Source organism: Rhinopithecus roxellana, chromosome 16 (assembly GCF_007565055.1).
Source record: "Rhinopithecus roxellana isolate Shanxi Qingling chromosome 16, ASM756505v1, whole genome shotgun sequence".
Classification (NCBI taxonomy): Eukaryota; Metazoa; Chordata; class Mammalia; order Primates; family Cercopithecidae; genus Rhinopithecus; species Rhinopithecus roxellana.
Genome location: NC_044564.1, coordinates 12,354,840 through 12,370,656, shown reverse-complemented (window position 1 = coordinate 12,370,656; position 15,817 = coordinate 12,354,840). Strand labels below are relative to the sequence as shown.

Below are 15,817 nucleotides of genomic sequence, written 5' to 3'. Positions count from 1 at the left end.
TGAGCCTCAAGCCTCCCTAGAGGGGCATGAACAGAAAGGAACCACTGTAAGTGCCATGTGTGTACACGTGCATGTGCGTGTGTCTGAACCATTTACTGACATGGCTACAGCTACTGATGGCCAGACCTCACCCGCTGGGAGAAGCCAGGATGACCAGTGTTTCTGTGATGAGAAACCTCCATGCACCTATCGAGAACGTTCTGTGCCAGGTTTGGGGGTGGAGATTCCAGAAGCTTCCTCCTGGAGCGGGGCAGGGGATGTAGGAGATGGGGAGGGGTCTTCAAGTACCCATTAGGAGAGAGGGCTTGGAATGGAATTCATCCCGGCTGTGTCTACTGATAAGTGTGTGACGTGTGGCAGGTGGCTGCCCCAGGGCACATAAGCACCAGTGTCCTCATCTGGTCCCTGCCCCATGGGAGATGGTGTCTGAGACCTAGTACCCGGGTGGTAGGGGGCAGAAGTGAGTGGGCACAGTCAGGGACTCAGGGAGTACTCACTAAACTTGCAGGGAGGTATCACTTCCAGGCACTCCTTGTGTGCCCCGACGCCACACTTGGTGCACATGTATCCCTGGTAAAAGGTGCCCCTGCACAGGGGAGGGCGGGAGGTGAGGTCGAGGGTGGGGCCGGCTCCTCACGCCTCTCTGCCAAGGTCAAGGCCCTTGTTCCCACCCAGGCTCACCTGGCTGGCTCCCTCCCAGCACACACATCCCTCATAGCCCTGAGTATCCAGAACCCTCCTTTACCAGGCAGCCTGACACCTGCTTTCTCCTACTTACCCCAGCCTGCCTCTCCGCCCGACACAGCATCCCGGGCACCCAGGAACAATCACCCCCTGGCTAAATCTGAAACTCTAAGGGCTTGGCTGGGCCTCTTTTTTTTTTGAGACAGGGTCTTACTCTGTCACCCAGGCTGGAGCACAGTGGTGGCATCACAGCTTACTGGAGGCTCAATCTCCACGGCTTAATCAGTTCTCCCACATCAGCCTCCTTAGTAGCTGGGGCCACAGGTGCAGGCCAACACGCCCAGCTGACTTTTGTATTTTTTGTACAGACACAGTTTTGCCTTGTTGCCAGGCTGGTATTAAACTGCTGGGCTCAAGCAATTCGCCTGCCTCAGTCTCCCAAAGTGCTGGGACTTGAGCCACCATGCCTGGCACGGGCCTGACTCTTGTGGGATATGCTCCCTTAACCCCTCAAGGCCTCCCACGGGGAACACAGGACAGATAGAATACTAAGCTCCCTCGGGGACCTGGGGTGGGCGTGAGGGCTGAAGGACGGGGTTTCCTACCTGAGGAACATTTTGCAGGCTTTGCAGTTGGTGGTCTTGTCAAACGTGTACATCTGGAAACTGTGGTGATTGGCATTGGCTTTGTCCGGCTTGATGTTTGACCTGGCAGGAGGGAAAGAGAGCAGACGCTACACCCACCAGATTCCCCGAGCCCCGTCATGTGGCCATCCTGGGAACTAGCTGGGCTCCAGACCAAGGCTGTACAGAATCCGGGAGGGCCTGGACTCCAAGCCTGGCTCTGCCCCCAACACGGGGCAGACTCGGGGCCCAGACTCCCTGCTGGTAGAAGGCAGGTCAGAGAGGAAGCTTTAACACTGCTGCACTGGCCTGAGAGAACCTTCCAGGTGGGGGCGGTGGTCTAAGGTCCTGACTGGGATTGGATGTGGGCAGGTGTGGGCATTTGTTAAAACTCAGAAAACATATACTTAAGATTTGTTTGCCTCATTGGATATAAGCTTGAAATTTCAGAAGCTAAACAAATATTGGGCCCCTTGAGGTACATAGCGAGGCTGCACTGGTGTGCAATTTACTTTGACACAGACCCGCTGTTGGATGGCCAGGGGTAGGGTGGGGTGATGCGGATGGCGGCGGCGTGGTGAGAAGACGGCTATTCAACATCATGTTGCTTCAGTTTCCATGAACACTTGAACTTCTCCACAATAGGATGTTGGGGAGAAAATTACAGGCCAGGGAAAGCAAGTGGCCGAAGAGGAGATGCCCCAGGCCTCCCCCACAGAGCCTGGGTGCAAACCAGCTGGCTGCATCTATTCCCATGAGCCAGGCCCTGGCCCCGCTGTGTCCACTGGTTCCCTTTCGATCCTCCCAAGAAGTCCGGAACACAGGCCGTCCCCGCTCCAGTTCACCAGCGGAAACGGTCAGAGAGGCGAGCGCACCTGCCCGCAGAGCTCAAGCACAGACGACCCTGCTGGCCCTCCAGGGTCCGTGTTCTGGGAACCCACTCATCACCTTTCTCTGTTTCACATATCTAGGGGTACCTCTTGGATTTCATAGAAAAATAGTTCTGTGGCTTCAAAAACAGGTGTCAAGCCACCAGCCCATAAGACCCTGAAGACTGGGGTCACTAGGAATCCTCTGGCATCATGGCCACTCCCAGCCGGTCACTGTTCTGTGGGCCAAGCGTGCCAGGCTCAGCCTTAAGGGTGGGATGGCTCATTCCAGCAGGACAGCAGAGCCTGCCTGGGACAGGCTATGGCAGAGGGAGAGCCCTCTCACTCTGGATCGACTGTTAAAGAGGATGTCACCGAGGGAGGCTGGCGTCCCAGGGGTGATGGAGGTTGTCTGTGTCCCTGACATTCCAACTTTGCCTCCCTCCACCCCTGGTCTGACAGGAGTCACAGACACAATCCACCTGGGCTTCCACTCCCCATACAACTGATCTGTGTGGGACCTGGGGGCTGCCACCCTGGAACTCACATGGCCATCTCAAACTGCTCCATCCACTTCCTCTTCATATCTTCTGTTTTGCAGAAAAACTGGAAGCCCTGCTTTCCTTGAAGGTGAATTAGGTAGAAGCCGTAGGACCACTGCGGGGGAGAGGGGCCATGCTTGCAACGGACACGGCTTCAGACATCCTGGCACATGCCCACGTGTACTCTTGCCTATGCGGTATGTGCACGTGTGTATATGCATACACGCATGGGTGCCTGTGCCTGTGTGAACACATGTTCTCATGCGTATACCTGCACTCTTGCCCACGCTGTATGTGCACACGTGTCTCTGTATGTGTGCATGCATAGCTGTGTGCCCGCATCCTCACGTGAGAATACATATGCGCTTGTGCCTTCACCTGTGCATGCATACGAGTGTGCTGTGTGCATGGGTGTGCATCTGTGCCTGCACGCGTGTCTATGAGTGTGCACCTGTGCCTGAGTGTGCCCAGTGCTCCTGTGAGCATGTGTACACACACACTTGTGTCCTTCCCTGCAGGTACACACGCGTTCTAACATGTATGATGCATGTGCATCCATGCTGTGTGTGCTCTCCTGTGGTTGCACACACATGTGCATGGGCAGATCTGCACACCTGCCTGTGCCCGTGTGCGAGGATGCTCCACCGAGTGGATATGTAGATGTATGTTCAGTGCGGGCAGGACCCCAGGGAGGATGAGCTCAGGGCTCCACCCAGGGCCCCTCCACGAGGCCTGACCACCCACTTTCACTTCCTAAATGTGATGCTAAAAAAAACTCACTTCTCTGAAGTAGAACAATGACAACAAAAAGGCAGGGAACAGCCATGGGCCTGGGGCACCCTCTGCGAAGCCATTCCCCACTGAGCAACCCACACCTGCCTCCTTCCCTGCCACCCCACAGGCCTCGCCATCTCTCCAAGCTCTTGGACAAAGGGCTTTCAAAGTGGTTCAGAAAAAAGAGTTTGGCAAATAGGAGCCCACTGGGTTAGAAAAGATGGCGGGAAAGAGGAAGGAAGGGAGGGATGGAGAGAGGAAGGGCGGTGCGGGGATGGGAAGAGGAAAGAAAAAAGGAAAGAGAGAGGAAAAGGGGAGGAAGAGGGAGGGAGGAGGGAGAGAACAGAGAAAAACAAAAAGGATGATGGAGAGCTGAAGAGAGACCAAGAAACCCCAGCCTCTGGCCCGAGCTCCAGCGACTGAGGGTCATGGGGTTTTCCTTTCACACTGTCTTCCTGGGTCTTTCATCGTGAATACAAAACATTTCATCATTGGGAGAGGGGGAGAGGAGGACGGAGGACGAAGAAAACCAGGAGCCCGGGCCCTCAGGCCCCTGGGTTCCCTGGCTCCGGGCAGAAGTGCCAGCACCAGGCTGGGATGATTGAGGCAGGTGGGAGGACCTGGGCGCTAGGTGCTTACCATTTTCCCGTGAGACTAGGAAGCATGAGGAGAGGAGAGGAAGGGAGAGACAGTCAGTGAGAGGCTCAGCCCGGCCCTGTGGTGGGTGCTGCGGTGTGGGGGCACCAGGAGCCCTGGCAGGTGGGACATCCTCCAGTGCCCAGGCTGGGGGTGGGGCAGTCAGCAGGGAAAGGACTTTCTTCCCCGACTGTTGGGTGCTGGAGGCAGGGACTGCCTCGTGGGCCCATTATTTGTTTTGGGTAACAGGGCAGGGAGGGTCACCCTCAACGGCTCATCCAGCCTGCACTCGCTGGGTCTGGACCAGGGCTACACTGCTAGCCCTGGATGCCAGGGCCCGGACTTTCAGAACATGGGCTCCTGACCCCCCACCCCCCGCCCTACCAGGGCTGAACATGGTAGGTGCTCAAGTGCCATGGGCAAAAGCCTCAGCTGAAACAGGACTGAACCAGAGAGCCAGGCAGCAATAGCCCTGTAGCCAGGGTCCTGCCCCACAGCAGGTTTGGCCCCTCAGTCAACTTGCCATAGCCCTGGCCCCACCCCCTGGCAGTCACAGGCCCACCTCTGCAGTCCTGGCCCCGCCCTAGCAGCCACAGGCCCCACCCCTGCAGCCCTGGCCCCGCCCCAGCAGCCACAGGCCCCGGTCAGCTACATGTAGAGTCTTGGACAAGTCACAGCCAGACCTACCCATAGCCCTCCTCCAAGCACTGCAGGGTGGGACGGGAGAGGAAAGCCTGCTTGCTACAAGGGACAACATGGGCTAGAGTCAGGCTGGTCAGATGGAAAGCCAAGGTTGAAAACCCCACCCTCGCTAGAGGCCTTGGGCAGCCCTCTCCCCTCTGCTCCAGTCGCCTCACTGAAGTGGGAGTGGGATTCTGGTCTCGCTCACCCATCTCGCTGGGCCTGGCGAGGAGCAGGGGTCATGATGGTGAGGCAGTGACTCAGAGGGGAGGCTTCCTGCAGGGTGGGGACGCTCACCCCAACCCACCCGGCCAGCATCAGCGGCTGACTTCGAGTCCCCTTCCCTTGAGGTCTGGAACCCAGTGCCTCTCTCCAGGCCACCCCCACGTTCCTGGGTAGTGGGGGGCGGACCCGGAAGGCCCCACCTTCTTGACATCCTTGTTGTTCATGGGGTCGTCGGTCATCTTGTGGAAAAGCAGCTCGATGATCTCCTTGAGCTCATAGTTGTAACCCTTCCGCTTGCAGACGATGACCACCTTGTCAAACAGGAACAAGTACCTGGGCCAGGCAGCGCAGCGGGGCATCAGCACCCCAGCACTGTGTGCTCTGCTCCGAGGAGGCAGCAGGAGCTGAGCCTGAGGCTCTGGCACGCGGCTCCCTCTCCAGGCGAGCCCTGCCCTCACCTGGCTCACTAGGCTAATGCTGAGCCTCAGTCAGGTCTCGGCTGTTCCCACACTGCTTCTCCAGGAAGCTTTCCTTGGCTCCCTACCCTCGTGACTGAGGCTGTGTCAGGAGCCCTTCAAGGGGCTCCTGCATCCCCCCACGAGGGCTTCCTGTGCAGCACTGAGCCCTGACGGCCACTCCCAGTTGCTTCTGCACTGGACTGGGAGCCTTAAGAGGGCGGGACCCAGATCTGCTGTGACCCCTGCCCCAGCGCACAGTAGGTGCATAAGGAGGACCCTGGACAAGCCTGGGCCACCGTGGGCCTGGACACTCTCTGGCAGTCATTTGGCAAAGAGCTCATCCGGCCACTCTAGGCCTGTCTTGGGTCCCCGGAGGCTGAGCATTGGCAGTGAGAGGCCTGGCCCTCACCTTTGGCTGCCCCAGCCCAGCTTGGTGCCCGCCACAGGCACAAAAGCCCCACTGCTGTGGCGCCCGCTCGCTGACGAGAAGGAAGGAAGCAATTAAAACTGAACAGCACCAAGCCACCACCAGGCAGCTCTTTCCACAGGAAGGCCCGGCTTCCAGAGCCACTTAGGAGCGGCTCCCTGGCAGGGAGAGCCAGACCCTGGCGGGATGCCACCCAGCCCACAGCACGCCCCCCGCTCACCTGTCCTGCTTGGTGTGGTTGACTATGGACCGGACTTTCAGTTCCCCGTCAATCTTTGGTCTTCCAAATTCCTCCAGTTTCACTTGCTGGGAAGAAGGAGAGGGGGAGTCAGCCGGGGCTGGAACAGCCCCAGTTCTCCTGACCACACGGGCAGGGCAGACTATCGTGCACCGAAGGGAGCTCCCCACAGGCAGCAGAGGCGGGACAAAGGGAAACAGCCCCCGTGGCTCCCAGCTGGTGCTCAGGATCGACGAGGGAGGGTGCAGAAAACTGGGAAGGGACGGGGCCTGGCAGCTTCTGTCCTTTCCCTGGCCAGCCCCGCCAACGGGCTCCCTTCAGCTCTGGGGACAAAGGGCGATTGACGGCGCCAGTTCTGTTCACAGGCCGCCACTGTGTGGAGCCCCAAGCGGGACCCGGTCGGAAAAGCCAGACGCCCAAGCCCGAGAACCCACGTTCAGGAGAAAACAAACAGCGCCTATCTGCTGCAGGGCGGGTGGGGCCGGGGTCCTGCCAAGGGTGAGGCTTTGACTCAGACCCCCGTGTGGTTCGCTGAGGTTTCATTTTCGTTGTCTGTCTGGTTTTGTCTCTGACTCTTCTGGTTCAGAGACAGTTTCTCTTGACATGTCCCCTGCGTGGCTTTCAAAGTGTCCATGCAGACAGGAAAAGGTGGAGGAAAATGCTTGGGAGACGTGAACAGGGCCCTGCCTGGGGGGTGCTCGAGGCACGGGCTCAGCATTTCCTTCCAAGGTCTCAGCCCCAGAGGCCGCAAGGACAGCTTTGGTGCCACGCAGCCTCAGTCAACTTGCTCCAGGCCTCCGATCTCAGCTCTCACCACCTTCCTTGTGGTGATGGGATTTGGAGCCAGGACCGGATACAGGGACTGGCTCATGAGGACGCTTGGTGCCTGCTGGCCATGGCGCCTGCTGGCCATGCTGTTTGATTCTTGTTGTTGTCGACGTTTTTGAGACAGTCTCACTCAGTCACCCAGGCTGGAGTGCAGTGGCGCAATCATGGCTCACTGCAACCTCTGCCTCCGGGGTTCCAGAGATTCTCCTGCCTCAGTCTCCCGAGTAGCTAGGATTACAGGCACCCGCCACCACGTCTGGCTAATTTTTGTACTTTTAGTAGAGACAGGGTTTTACCATGTTGGCCAGGCTGGTCTCAAACTCCTGACCTCAAGTGATGCACCCACCTCAGCCTCCCAGAGTGCTGGGATTACAAGCATGAGCCACCGTGCCCGGCCTGTTCTTGTTGTTTAATGAACAAGTATTGCTCCTATGTAAAAACTTAAAAAACAAAACAAAATGAACTTTTCTCCTCACGTCCTGCTCACTGTACACATTTGCAAATGCCTTGCACAGGAGCTCATAGCAGCATGGACCCACCAGGTGCTGATGGCGCGGGGTGCGGCCATCCTCAGCCTCCTCTGCACCCACACACTTTAATTTCTTTCTTTCTTTTTTTTTTTTTTTTTTTGAGACGGAGTCTCGCTCTGTCACCCAGGCTGGAGTGCAGCGGCCGGATCTCAGCTCACTGCAAGCTCCGCCTCCCGGGTTCACGCCATTCTCCTGCCTCAGTCTCCCGAGTAGCTGGGACTACAGGCGCCGCCACCTCGCCCGGCTAGTTTTTTGTATTTTTAGTAGAGATGGGGTTTCACCATGTTAGCCAGGATGGTCTCAATCTCCTGACCTCGTGATCCGCCTGTCTCGGCCTCCCAAAGTGCTGGGATTACAGGCTTGAGCCACCGCGCCCGGCCCACTTTAATTTATTTCTAACATGAAAGATAAAGGGGGCAGTATCATAATGCCCTTCAGAAGCTTTTTTCTTTTTTCTTTCATTGCCGATGTATTGCGGGTGCTTTTTCATGCCCCGCGTTTGCGGAGGGCGTTCTCTTTGTGCTGCTAGCACCGGGTGGGTGTAGCCTGGGCATCAGGGACCTTCCCCCGCCGGCTTCATGCGAGTGAAATCACCAGGGTGAAATGTTTGTGATTCACAACCAGGGGGTAATCCTGCTACCCAAAGGACCCTCTGGCAATGTCCAGGGGCATATTTGGTTGGCATCAGTTGAGGGGGTGGGGGTGCTACTGGCATCTGGTGGGTGGCAGCCAGGGACATGGCTCCGCATCCCGTAATGCACAGGGCAGCTCCCACAGCCAAGAATGATCCGGCCCCAAACGCCAGCAATGCTGAGGGGGAGAATCCCGGGTTAGAACCGGCAGATCCTCGGCAAGTCCGTTCCGGTCAGTACAGACCAGGGAGCTTGCTTCCCGGGGTGGTGCATCCCCTCCCCAGGCAGGACGAGGTGACTGACTCAGCAGCCCAAGCCTGGCCTCTGCAGGGCCAGGCTTTGGGGAGTGTCCCGGGAGGTGGTACGCCTGCCTGATGGAGTCCGAGGAGCAGAGGCGACTGCCGGCCCCACCAAGCCTGGGCCCAAACCCTGTCCACTGCCCCTGGAGGGGAGAGTCAAGGTGAGGGTGGGCCAGGGGTCCAGGGACCGGGGCTGTCTCCTGCCCCTGGGAGCCACAGTTCTCCTCTTGGACTTGAAGGAGTCTTCTGTCTAGGCTGGGGGGAGAATGAATGAATGAATACAGTCCCTCCCCCGTCCCCTCCCCAACCCCTCCCCTGTCCCCTCCCCTGCCCCCTCCGCATCCCCTCCCCTGCCCCCTAAGTACAGGCCATCTTCAGGGCACAGGGCACTTGGGTTGGCCATGGTGGGCAAGGGAGGGTGGATGCTGGGGGGTCTGAGATCGAACTCAGAAGCTGCCGGGCGCCAGCCTCTCAACAGGCAGCCGTGGTGTGGCTGCCCATGGAGCTCACTCAATACTGCAGCTGTGAACGTGACTTTATAGGTACCGTCCTCATCAACCTTCCCTAGCCTGAAGAGTCAGTCCCACTCACCAAGTTTTCTATAGAACTCTGAAATTCGCTGATTTTCCTCAAGGTCTCCTTGTCCCGTTTAACTTCATTGATGTACATCGCCAAGTCCTTGAAGACAAGAGGCAGAGGGTGAGCGGGCTGTGCTGGGTGGGGAGTGTGTGTGTGAGCATGTGTGTGTGTGTGTGAGCGGGTTGTGCTGTGTGTATGTGAACGATTGAGAGCATGTGTGTGTGAGTGGGTTGTGCTGGGTGGGGTGTGTGTGTGTGTGAGTGAGCTGTGCTGGGTGGGGTGCGTGTGTGTGAGCATGTGTGACTGTGTGTGTGGACTGCTGTGGTGTGTGAGAGCATGTGTGTGTGAGCGGGTTGTGCTGGGTGGGGTGTGTGATTGTGTGCATGTGTGAGTGAGCTGTGCTGGGTGGGGTGTGTGTGTGTGAGCATGTGTGTGTGTGTGGGGGCTGTGCTGTGGTGTGTGTGTGAGTGATTGTGTGACAGCATGTGTGTACAAGCAGGCTGTACTGGCTGGGGTGTGTGAGCGGGTTGTGCTGGGTGGGGTGTGTGTGATTGTGTGCATGTGTGAGTGAGCTGTGCTGGTGGGGTGCGTGTGTGTGAGCATGTGTGTGTGTGTGGGGGGGCTGTGCTGTGGTGTGTGTATGAGTGATTGTGTGACAGTATGTGTGAGCGGGCTGTGCTGGCTGGGGTGTGTGTGTGTGTGTGAGCGGGTCGTGCTGAGTGGGATGTATGTGATTGTGTGTGTGAGAGGGTTGTGCTGGGTGGTGTGTGTGTGTATATGAGCAGGTTGTGCTGAGTGGGGTGTGTCGACGATTGTGTGTGTGAGCAAGCAGTGCTGTGCAGGGTGTGTGTGAGCGTGTGTGTGCACACATGCACATGCATGCAGGAGCCCAATCCTCAAGGACCTCCACCCACCCAGCATCCAGGCACTGGGCGTTTCTGGACCTCCTTCCTCCATCCTGCCGGGGAGGCCGCCCTCGAGACAGGAGGGCTGAAAAGCACCACCTCCACATGACAGATGAGGAAACTGAGGCAGGGAAGGGAACACACTGACCAAGAGCCACACCTCGTCAGTGAAGAACAATCCCAACAGCCCCAAACTCCTGGCTGGTGCTGCTTATTTCTACCCTACCATGTGGTCCCTCTTAAACATCCTAATAGAGGGAAGCAGCCCTGTGTGTTGGAGCCACATCAGGCCACAGAAGAGCCACCTAGGCTTGGGCTGACCTAGGTCCCCATTCTTGGGAAGCTTCCCCCTCCCCAACCTCTCCAAGCCACGGCCGCCCCTTGGAGCCTGAACACAATGAGGGGTCAGGAAGTCCCTCTCTCCATGGGTCTGGCCATCCCCAATCCAGCGCCTGTCTGCCATGCTGCAGTTCTTGTGCTGGCCACCAGGGAGCAGTGCCCACTTCAGTCCAGACAGAAAACGCAGTATCTCAACCTGGCCCGCGTGGGAACCCAAGGGAGCCGGCCACATGGGCGGTCCTGGCCCTGCCCACCCAGAGCAGCGGGCGGAATTCCCCAAAATGCAAGTGACCAGCCAGAGCCAGAGCCAGGTCGTCAGCAGGTTCCCATCCCTCCCGCCCTTCCTCGTTCCTAGAAGACTTCACAGTCGGCTCCCCACCCACCCCGCAGTGGGGAGCTTCCTGGGGAGGCTGCAGCACGCTGTCTGAAAGGGGTGTTTTGTTTTCTTGTCCACTTACCTTTAAAATGAGGAATAAATTCCCAGAGACAGGGACCCCAGTGGTGAGTCTAGAGCTCAGAACCACCCCTTCAACCCCAACAGCAGAAACATTACAAATCTGACCACCGTGGCCCCTGTGTGCACCTGGCCCAATGCCTGGCATGAAACAGGAACAGATGGAAGTTGCCCAAATGAATGAGCAGGTGAGGGAAATGTCTGTACTTTGATACAGAGGCAGGATTGCAGTCAGCTCATGGAGCTCAGACCTAAAACCACAATTCCCATGGAGACAGACCTCAGGCCCACCGAGGCACGGCAGCCGACTCTCAAAGACACTGCCTTACAAGGAGTGAGCTCTCAGTCCCAAGGGGAAATCAAGCCCAGGTACAGTGACGACTCCCATAGTGGCTGCATGAATGACTTCCTATATAAATTGGGAATCGATCCAAAGACTTCTAAAATCCCCCCTAGCCCTGAAGTCTCATGATGAGGTTCGGTGGCTCTCAGAAAGGCAGACGCACACCTGCAAGTCACAGAGTACTTCGTGCAGCACTGTGAGCTACACTCCTGCGAAACTGTCCCGTCGAGGGGCTCAGAGCCACCCGCCAGCCAGACACCAAGTGCTGAGAGTATGAAATGCAAGACCACACTCAGGGCCCGGGTGCACGGCCCACTGCACCTGCTGTCACTGTCTCAGAGGCCCCGAGGACACATCCGTGCTGGCTCACAAACCGTGGCTCACAGCAGACAGGCCAGAGCAGGTGTTGGAGAGGGGCGGCTTGGGGGCAGCAGAGCTGACACCAAGAAAGTTTTATCAGTCCGTCATGGCAGGAAGCTTTCCTGGAGCACTCCTCAGGGTGCTCGCTGCCCAGTGGAGCCGAGCGGCACAGGAGTTGAAGGTCTCTGGGACCACCTCCCGTGCTCACACATGAGTGCCCACAGGATTGGGAATAAATTTCTCCCAGAGGACAAGCCCTGCTCAGAGAACCTCCTAGCACCGGTGGCCAAGCATTGGTCTCCACTCCTGTCCCAGCCCAACAGCAGCTATAAACGGAGACAGATTACAGCCCCACCCCCGCCCAGAGGGCGCTCCTTAAATGAGGTACCTGGGAAAGGAAAAGGGGGCCCACAGCCCAGGGGGCTGCTCAGAGGGCAGGCGCCAGGTATCAGAGGGCAGGACTGCAGCCCTGAGGGGAGTTGGCAGAGGTGTCCCGTGTTCCCAACGAGGGAGATGCTGGGGGAGCCATCATCCCTCCATCCAGATGTGGCTGGAGGGGACCTACCCCATGCCGGGTGCCATGCCTGACCTGGGGACACAGGTGACCGTGGCTGACACAGGCCTGGCTGGGAAGGGGCTGGCATGAACAACTGTGTCCAGGAGTAAGAGTGCCACCCACGGGGAAGCCAGTTCCCTGAGGATGGAACCCAGTCAGGGGCGATCCTCCCTGGAAACCGTCCTGTCCATGGCGAAGGCAGGATGAGCAGGACGCAGCCAGGTGACGAGGAGGAGGGTGCACCTGAGACAACACGTGGACCCGGGGAAGTGCAGGGCATGTGCAGGAGCCTGGGAGGGATCCAATCTGCCTGGAACTGTGGTAAACACAGCTACAACGTTGGGGGCAAGCATCCTGCAGAAGGCCTGGAGTGCCAGAGTGAAGAGCCTATGCCTGCTTCATGGGCAGAGGGAGCCATGGAAGGTTTCTGAGCAAGGGAGTGACATGAGCTAAGCTCACTCGGACAAGGGGAGAAAGGGAGGCATGGCTGGCTTGATGCGGGAGGGGGGTGTCCTTGAAACAGCCAGGAGTGAAGGAGTTCCCCAGGCAGGTAGCAGAGAGATGGCCCTGAGGTAGCATTTTAGAAGCAGAAGGCTCAGAGCTGGGAGTGAGAAGCACTGGGCCAGAAAGCCCAGAATGGAGGCGAGTGCCTGGGGGGAAAGCAGGGGGAGGGGAGGTTCAAAGGAGGTCTTGTTGGACAGGTGACGTTAGGACCCGGGACACCTGAGGGGGCACCTGACCTGCAGTGCCCTTCCACCCGTCACCTCCACCTCCTGTGGGTCTCACCCCCTGCCCTGCCCCGCCCCAACTCCTGCTGTCCCAGGAAAATGTCTATAGTCACAATCACGGCTTGTTAATGAGCCCAGTTTCAGTCCAAGACCACACGGGCATGGTGTGCTAAGCTGCACGATGGCTTCTCCCCTGCCTCAGTTTACCCACTCACCTGCATAGCTTCCAGTGCTTCTTTGAGCTGCTGCCTCTCAGGCCGTTCTGCAGAATGGCTCAGAAGCTCCTGGAGGGGGGAGAAGAGTGTCATGTGTTACCACTCGGGGGTCCTGGCCTCTGCACTGACCCCTCCAGTGCAGGGGGTGAGCATAGAACAAAGTCCTCAGAAGAAAGCCACCCCACCTGCCAGCCCAGGCTGGGTTTGGCTGCCCACCACCAAAGGACAGAGAGTGACCCCTCCACAGGGGGACACCCCACATCTTGGTGGGGCACTCCCAGATCTTGTGGATAAAGGAAGGGAGTGACCGTGAGAAAGGACATGAAGGCAGCAAAAAGCAAGGCTCTGTGCCAGCAGTTCACGGGAAAAGGCCTCACAAGGTGGCTGGCAGAAACCACCGCCTTCCCTCCCAGGTCTGTCTCTCCTGAAGCCCTTCCATTTCCATTTCTGCTGTGGCCACCAGGAAGCTCAGAGATCAACCACAGTAGCTTTCTCTTTTTTTTTTTTTTTTTGAGACGGAGTCTCGCTCTGTCGCCCAGGCTGGAGTGCAGTGGCCGGATCTCAGCTCACTGCAAGTTCCGCCTCCCGGGTTTACGTCATTCTCCTGCCTCAGCCTCCTGAGTCGCTGGGACTACAGGCACCCACCACTATGCTCGGCTAGTTTTTTGTATTTTTTAGTAGAGACGGGGTTTCACTGTGTTAGCCAGGATGGTCTCGATCTCCTGACCTCGTGATCCGCCCGCCTCGGCCTCCCAAAGTGCTGGGATTACAGGCCTGAGCCACCGCACCCGGCCCACAGTAGCTTTCCTATTCCTGGTGTGAGGACACTTTTCTGTCTCCTTCAGTTTTCTGACCTCAATAGTGACTTGAGTTGTCTTCCCATGTATATTTACTGTGATAATCGTTCATCACACGCATTGAACAGTGATAATGAACTAAGCACGAACTGATTTGTTTATATTCAACTTAATCTGTCTGTGGGCTGCATCCCACACCCCCTGGAAGCTGCCAGCCCTCATCTAACTCTGGCAGTGATGACCCCACAGGCACCCGGGGCCCAGGGCCTCACCTTCAAGAGCAGGTGGTATTTGAGCACCCTCTGCATGGGGACCACCAGCAGGTCTTGTAGTTTAAATTTTCCATCCTGGACCTTCAGCGTGCACTCCTGGGAGGGCGACAGGGTGATGGGAGAGCCCTCCCTGAGGAAAGCCTGAATCCACCCACCTGTACCCTCGCCCACAGAAAGGGGAGACCTAAGCCCAGAACTCGGGCCCAGACGTTTGGTTCTTCTCTAGCCAGGCTCCCAGAACCAGCCCATGCACCCGGTGTATGCAGAGGAATGGGCTTCACAACACGTGGGTGGGGGCGCGCCACCTCTCCCACCCTGCCGTATCTGCACTGGCCAGGCCGGGACGCAGTGAGACACGTGCGATGCTACAGGAACCCTCCCAGAGCGCCTGCTGGGCCTGCCTGGATGTGGCTTTGACTCTTCTGCCAGGCCAGGTCCTTTGGAGAAGGGCAGCAGGGTATGCCCCGTTGACCAGCCCCTCTCTGGTCTGGCCTCTGGGAGAAGCAAGGTGGAGCGCCAGCTTGCACTGAGCTGTGGGGGCCACTCCCAGGAACCAGGGCATTCCCCCATTCATTGTCTGAACTTGGGGGGCATCAGGCATCTCCACTGGGGGGCCACACTGCCTCCACCACTGCTACAGCCAGAGGGCTCTACACCAGGCTCCACGCAGAAAATAGGGTGTACTGACCAGATGGAGCCTGGAAACTCCAGCTGGGAACAGGAGGGGCTGGGAGGGGCTCACGTGAGAAACTAGATGTTGATAGAGACTTGCCCTGGGCCTGGGGTGAGGATGCATGAGGGGTGGGTGGCCCCATGGTTCCCAGCAAATGTTACCCAGGGTTCCCTGGGGTCAGCAGAGGCCAGGGTCAGGGGTCAGTCAGAGCCCCCAGTTGATAGAGACTCGCCCTGGGCCTGGGGTGAGGATGCATGAGGGGTGGGTGGCCCCATGGTTCCCAGCAAATGTTACCCAGTGTTCCCTGGGGTCAGCAGAGGCCAGGGTCAGGGGTCAGTCAGAGCCCCCAGTTGATAGAGACTCGCCCTGGGCCTGGGGTGAGGATGCATGAGGGGTGGGTGGTCCTACAGTTCCCAGCAAATGTTACCCGGGGCTCCCTGGGGTCAGCAGAGGCCAGGGTCGGGGTCAGCCAGAGCCCCCTGCTGAGTTAGATTCAGTCCCAAGGCCCTATCTCCATGGGGAGTCTCGCTGTGTCCTGGCCTGGGATGGTGACCTCCACCCAACCCAATCCCCAACCCAACACAATGCAAAAAAGAAAAATCTACAAAAAACCATTATATCACCATCCCCGTCACCACCTTCCCAACAAATGGGCAAGAGAGAGGCTGGTACCTAATGAGCTCCGGCCTGCAAGCTGCAACCTTAGAGCCAAGGCCAGGGCCAGTGCCTGGCAGGACTTACCTCGACTTTCTGCCTGAAGTCCTCCCGGCTGGCCAGGAGCTGGTTCAGAGTGTTCTGGGCATGCTCCATGTGGCTGCAGTACTCCCCGTAGATCAGGAGCCTGGACATTGCACACACACGCACACACACACACAGGTTTAATGAGCTGCTCGGGGCTGCAGTGAGCCCGTCCATTTTTCCCAGCAGGCTGTAGGTGCGCAACCAACAGTCCCCTCCCCTGACAGCTCCCTGCGCGTGGACATATGCGACGGCCAGGAGGCTGCTTTACCCTTCCTGAAATGCTACCGGGCCGCAGGACGGCTGCCGGCGTGCTGGGAGAGGGGGTGCCCCGCTCTTCCTGAGTCCCAGGTGGTTCTAGGTCAGGTCCCGGCTGGGGATTCAGGGTGGAGCTCTCAACCCCCCACCCCAC

General features: G+C 58.2%; 1 protein-coding gene across 1 annotated transcript in view; it reads right to left on the bottom strand.

The window, feature by feature from the left end:
• VAV2 (vav guanine nucleotide exchange factor 2) overlaps window positions 1-15,817 on the bottom strand; it is a 228,344-nt gene that overhangs the window by 20,419 nt on the left and 192,108 nt on the right. The window contains exons 9-17 of the mRNA XM_030919729.1: window positions 15,409-15,508; window positions 13,995-14,090; window positions 12,926-12,994; window positions 9,038-9,124; window positions 6,140-6,225; window positions 5,235-5,367; window positions 2,724-2,833; window positions 1,290-1,391; window positions 498-586 (exon numbers count right to left, since the gene is read on the bottom strand). Coding sequence (XP_030775589.1) covers window positions 498-586; window positions 1,290-1,391; window positions 2,724-2,833; window positions 5,235-5,367; window positions 6,140-6,225; window positions 9,038-9,124; window positions 12,926-12,994; window positions 13,995-14,090; window positions 15,409-15,508 — 872 coding nt within the window. The remainder of the gene's footprint in view (window positions 1-497; window positions 587-1,289; window positions 1,392-2,723; window positions 2,834-5,234; window positions 5,368-6,139; window positions 6,226-9,037; window positions 9,125-12,925; window positions 12,995-13,994; window positions 14,091-15,408; window positions 15,509-15,817) is intronic.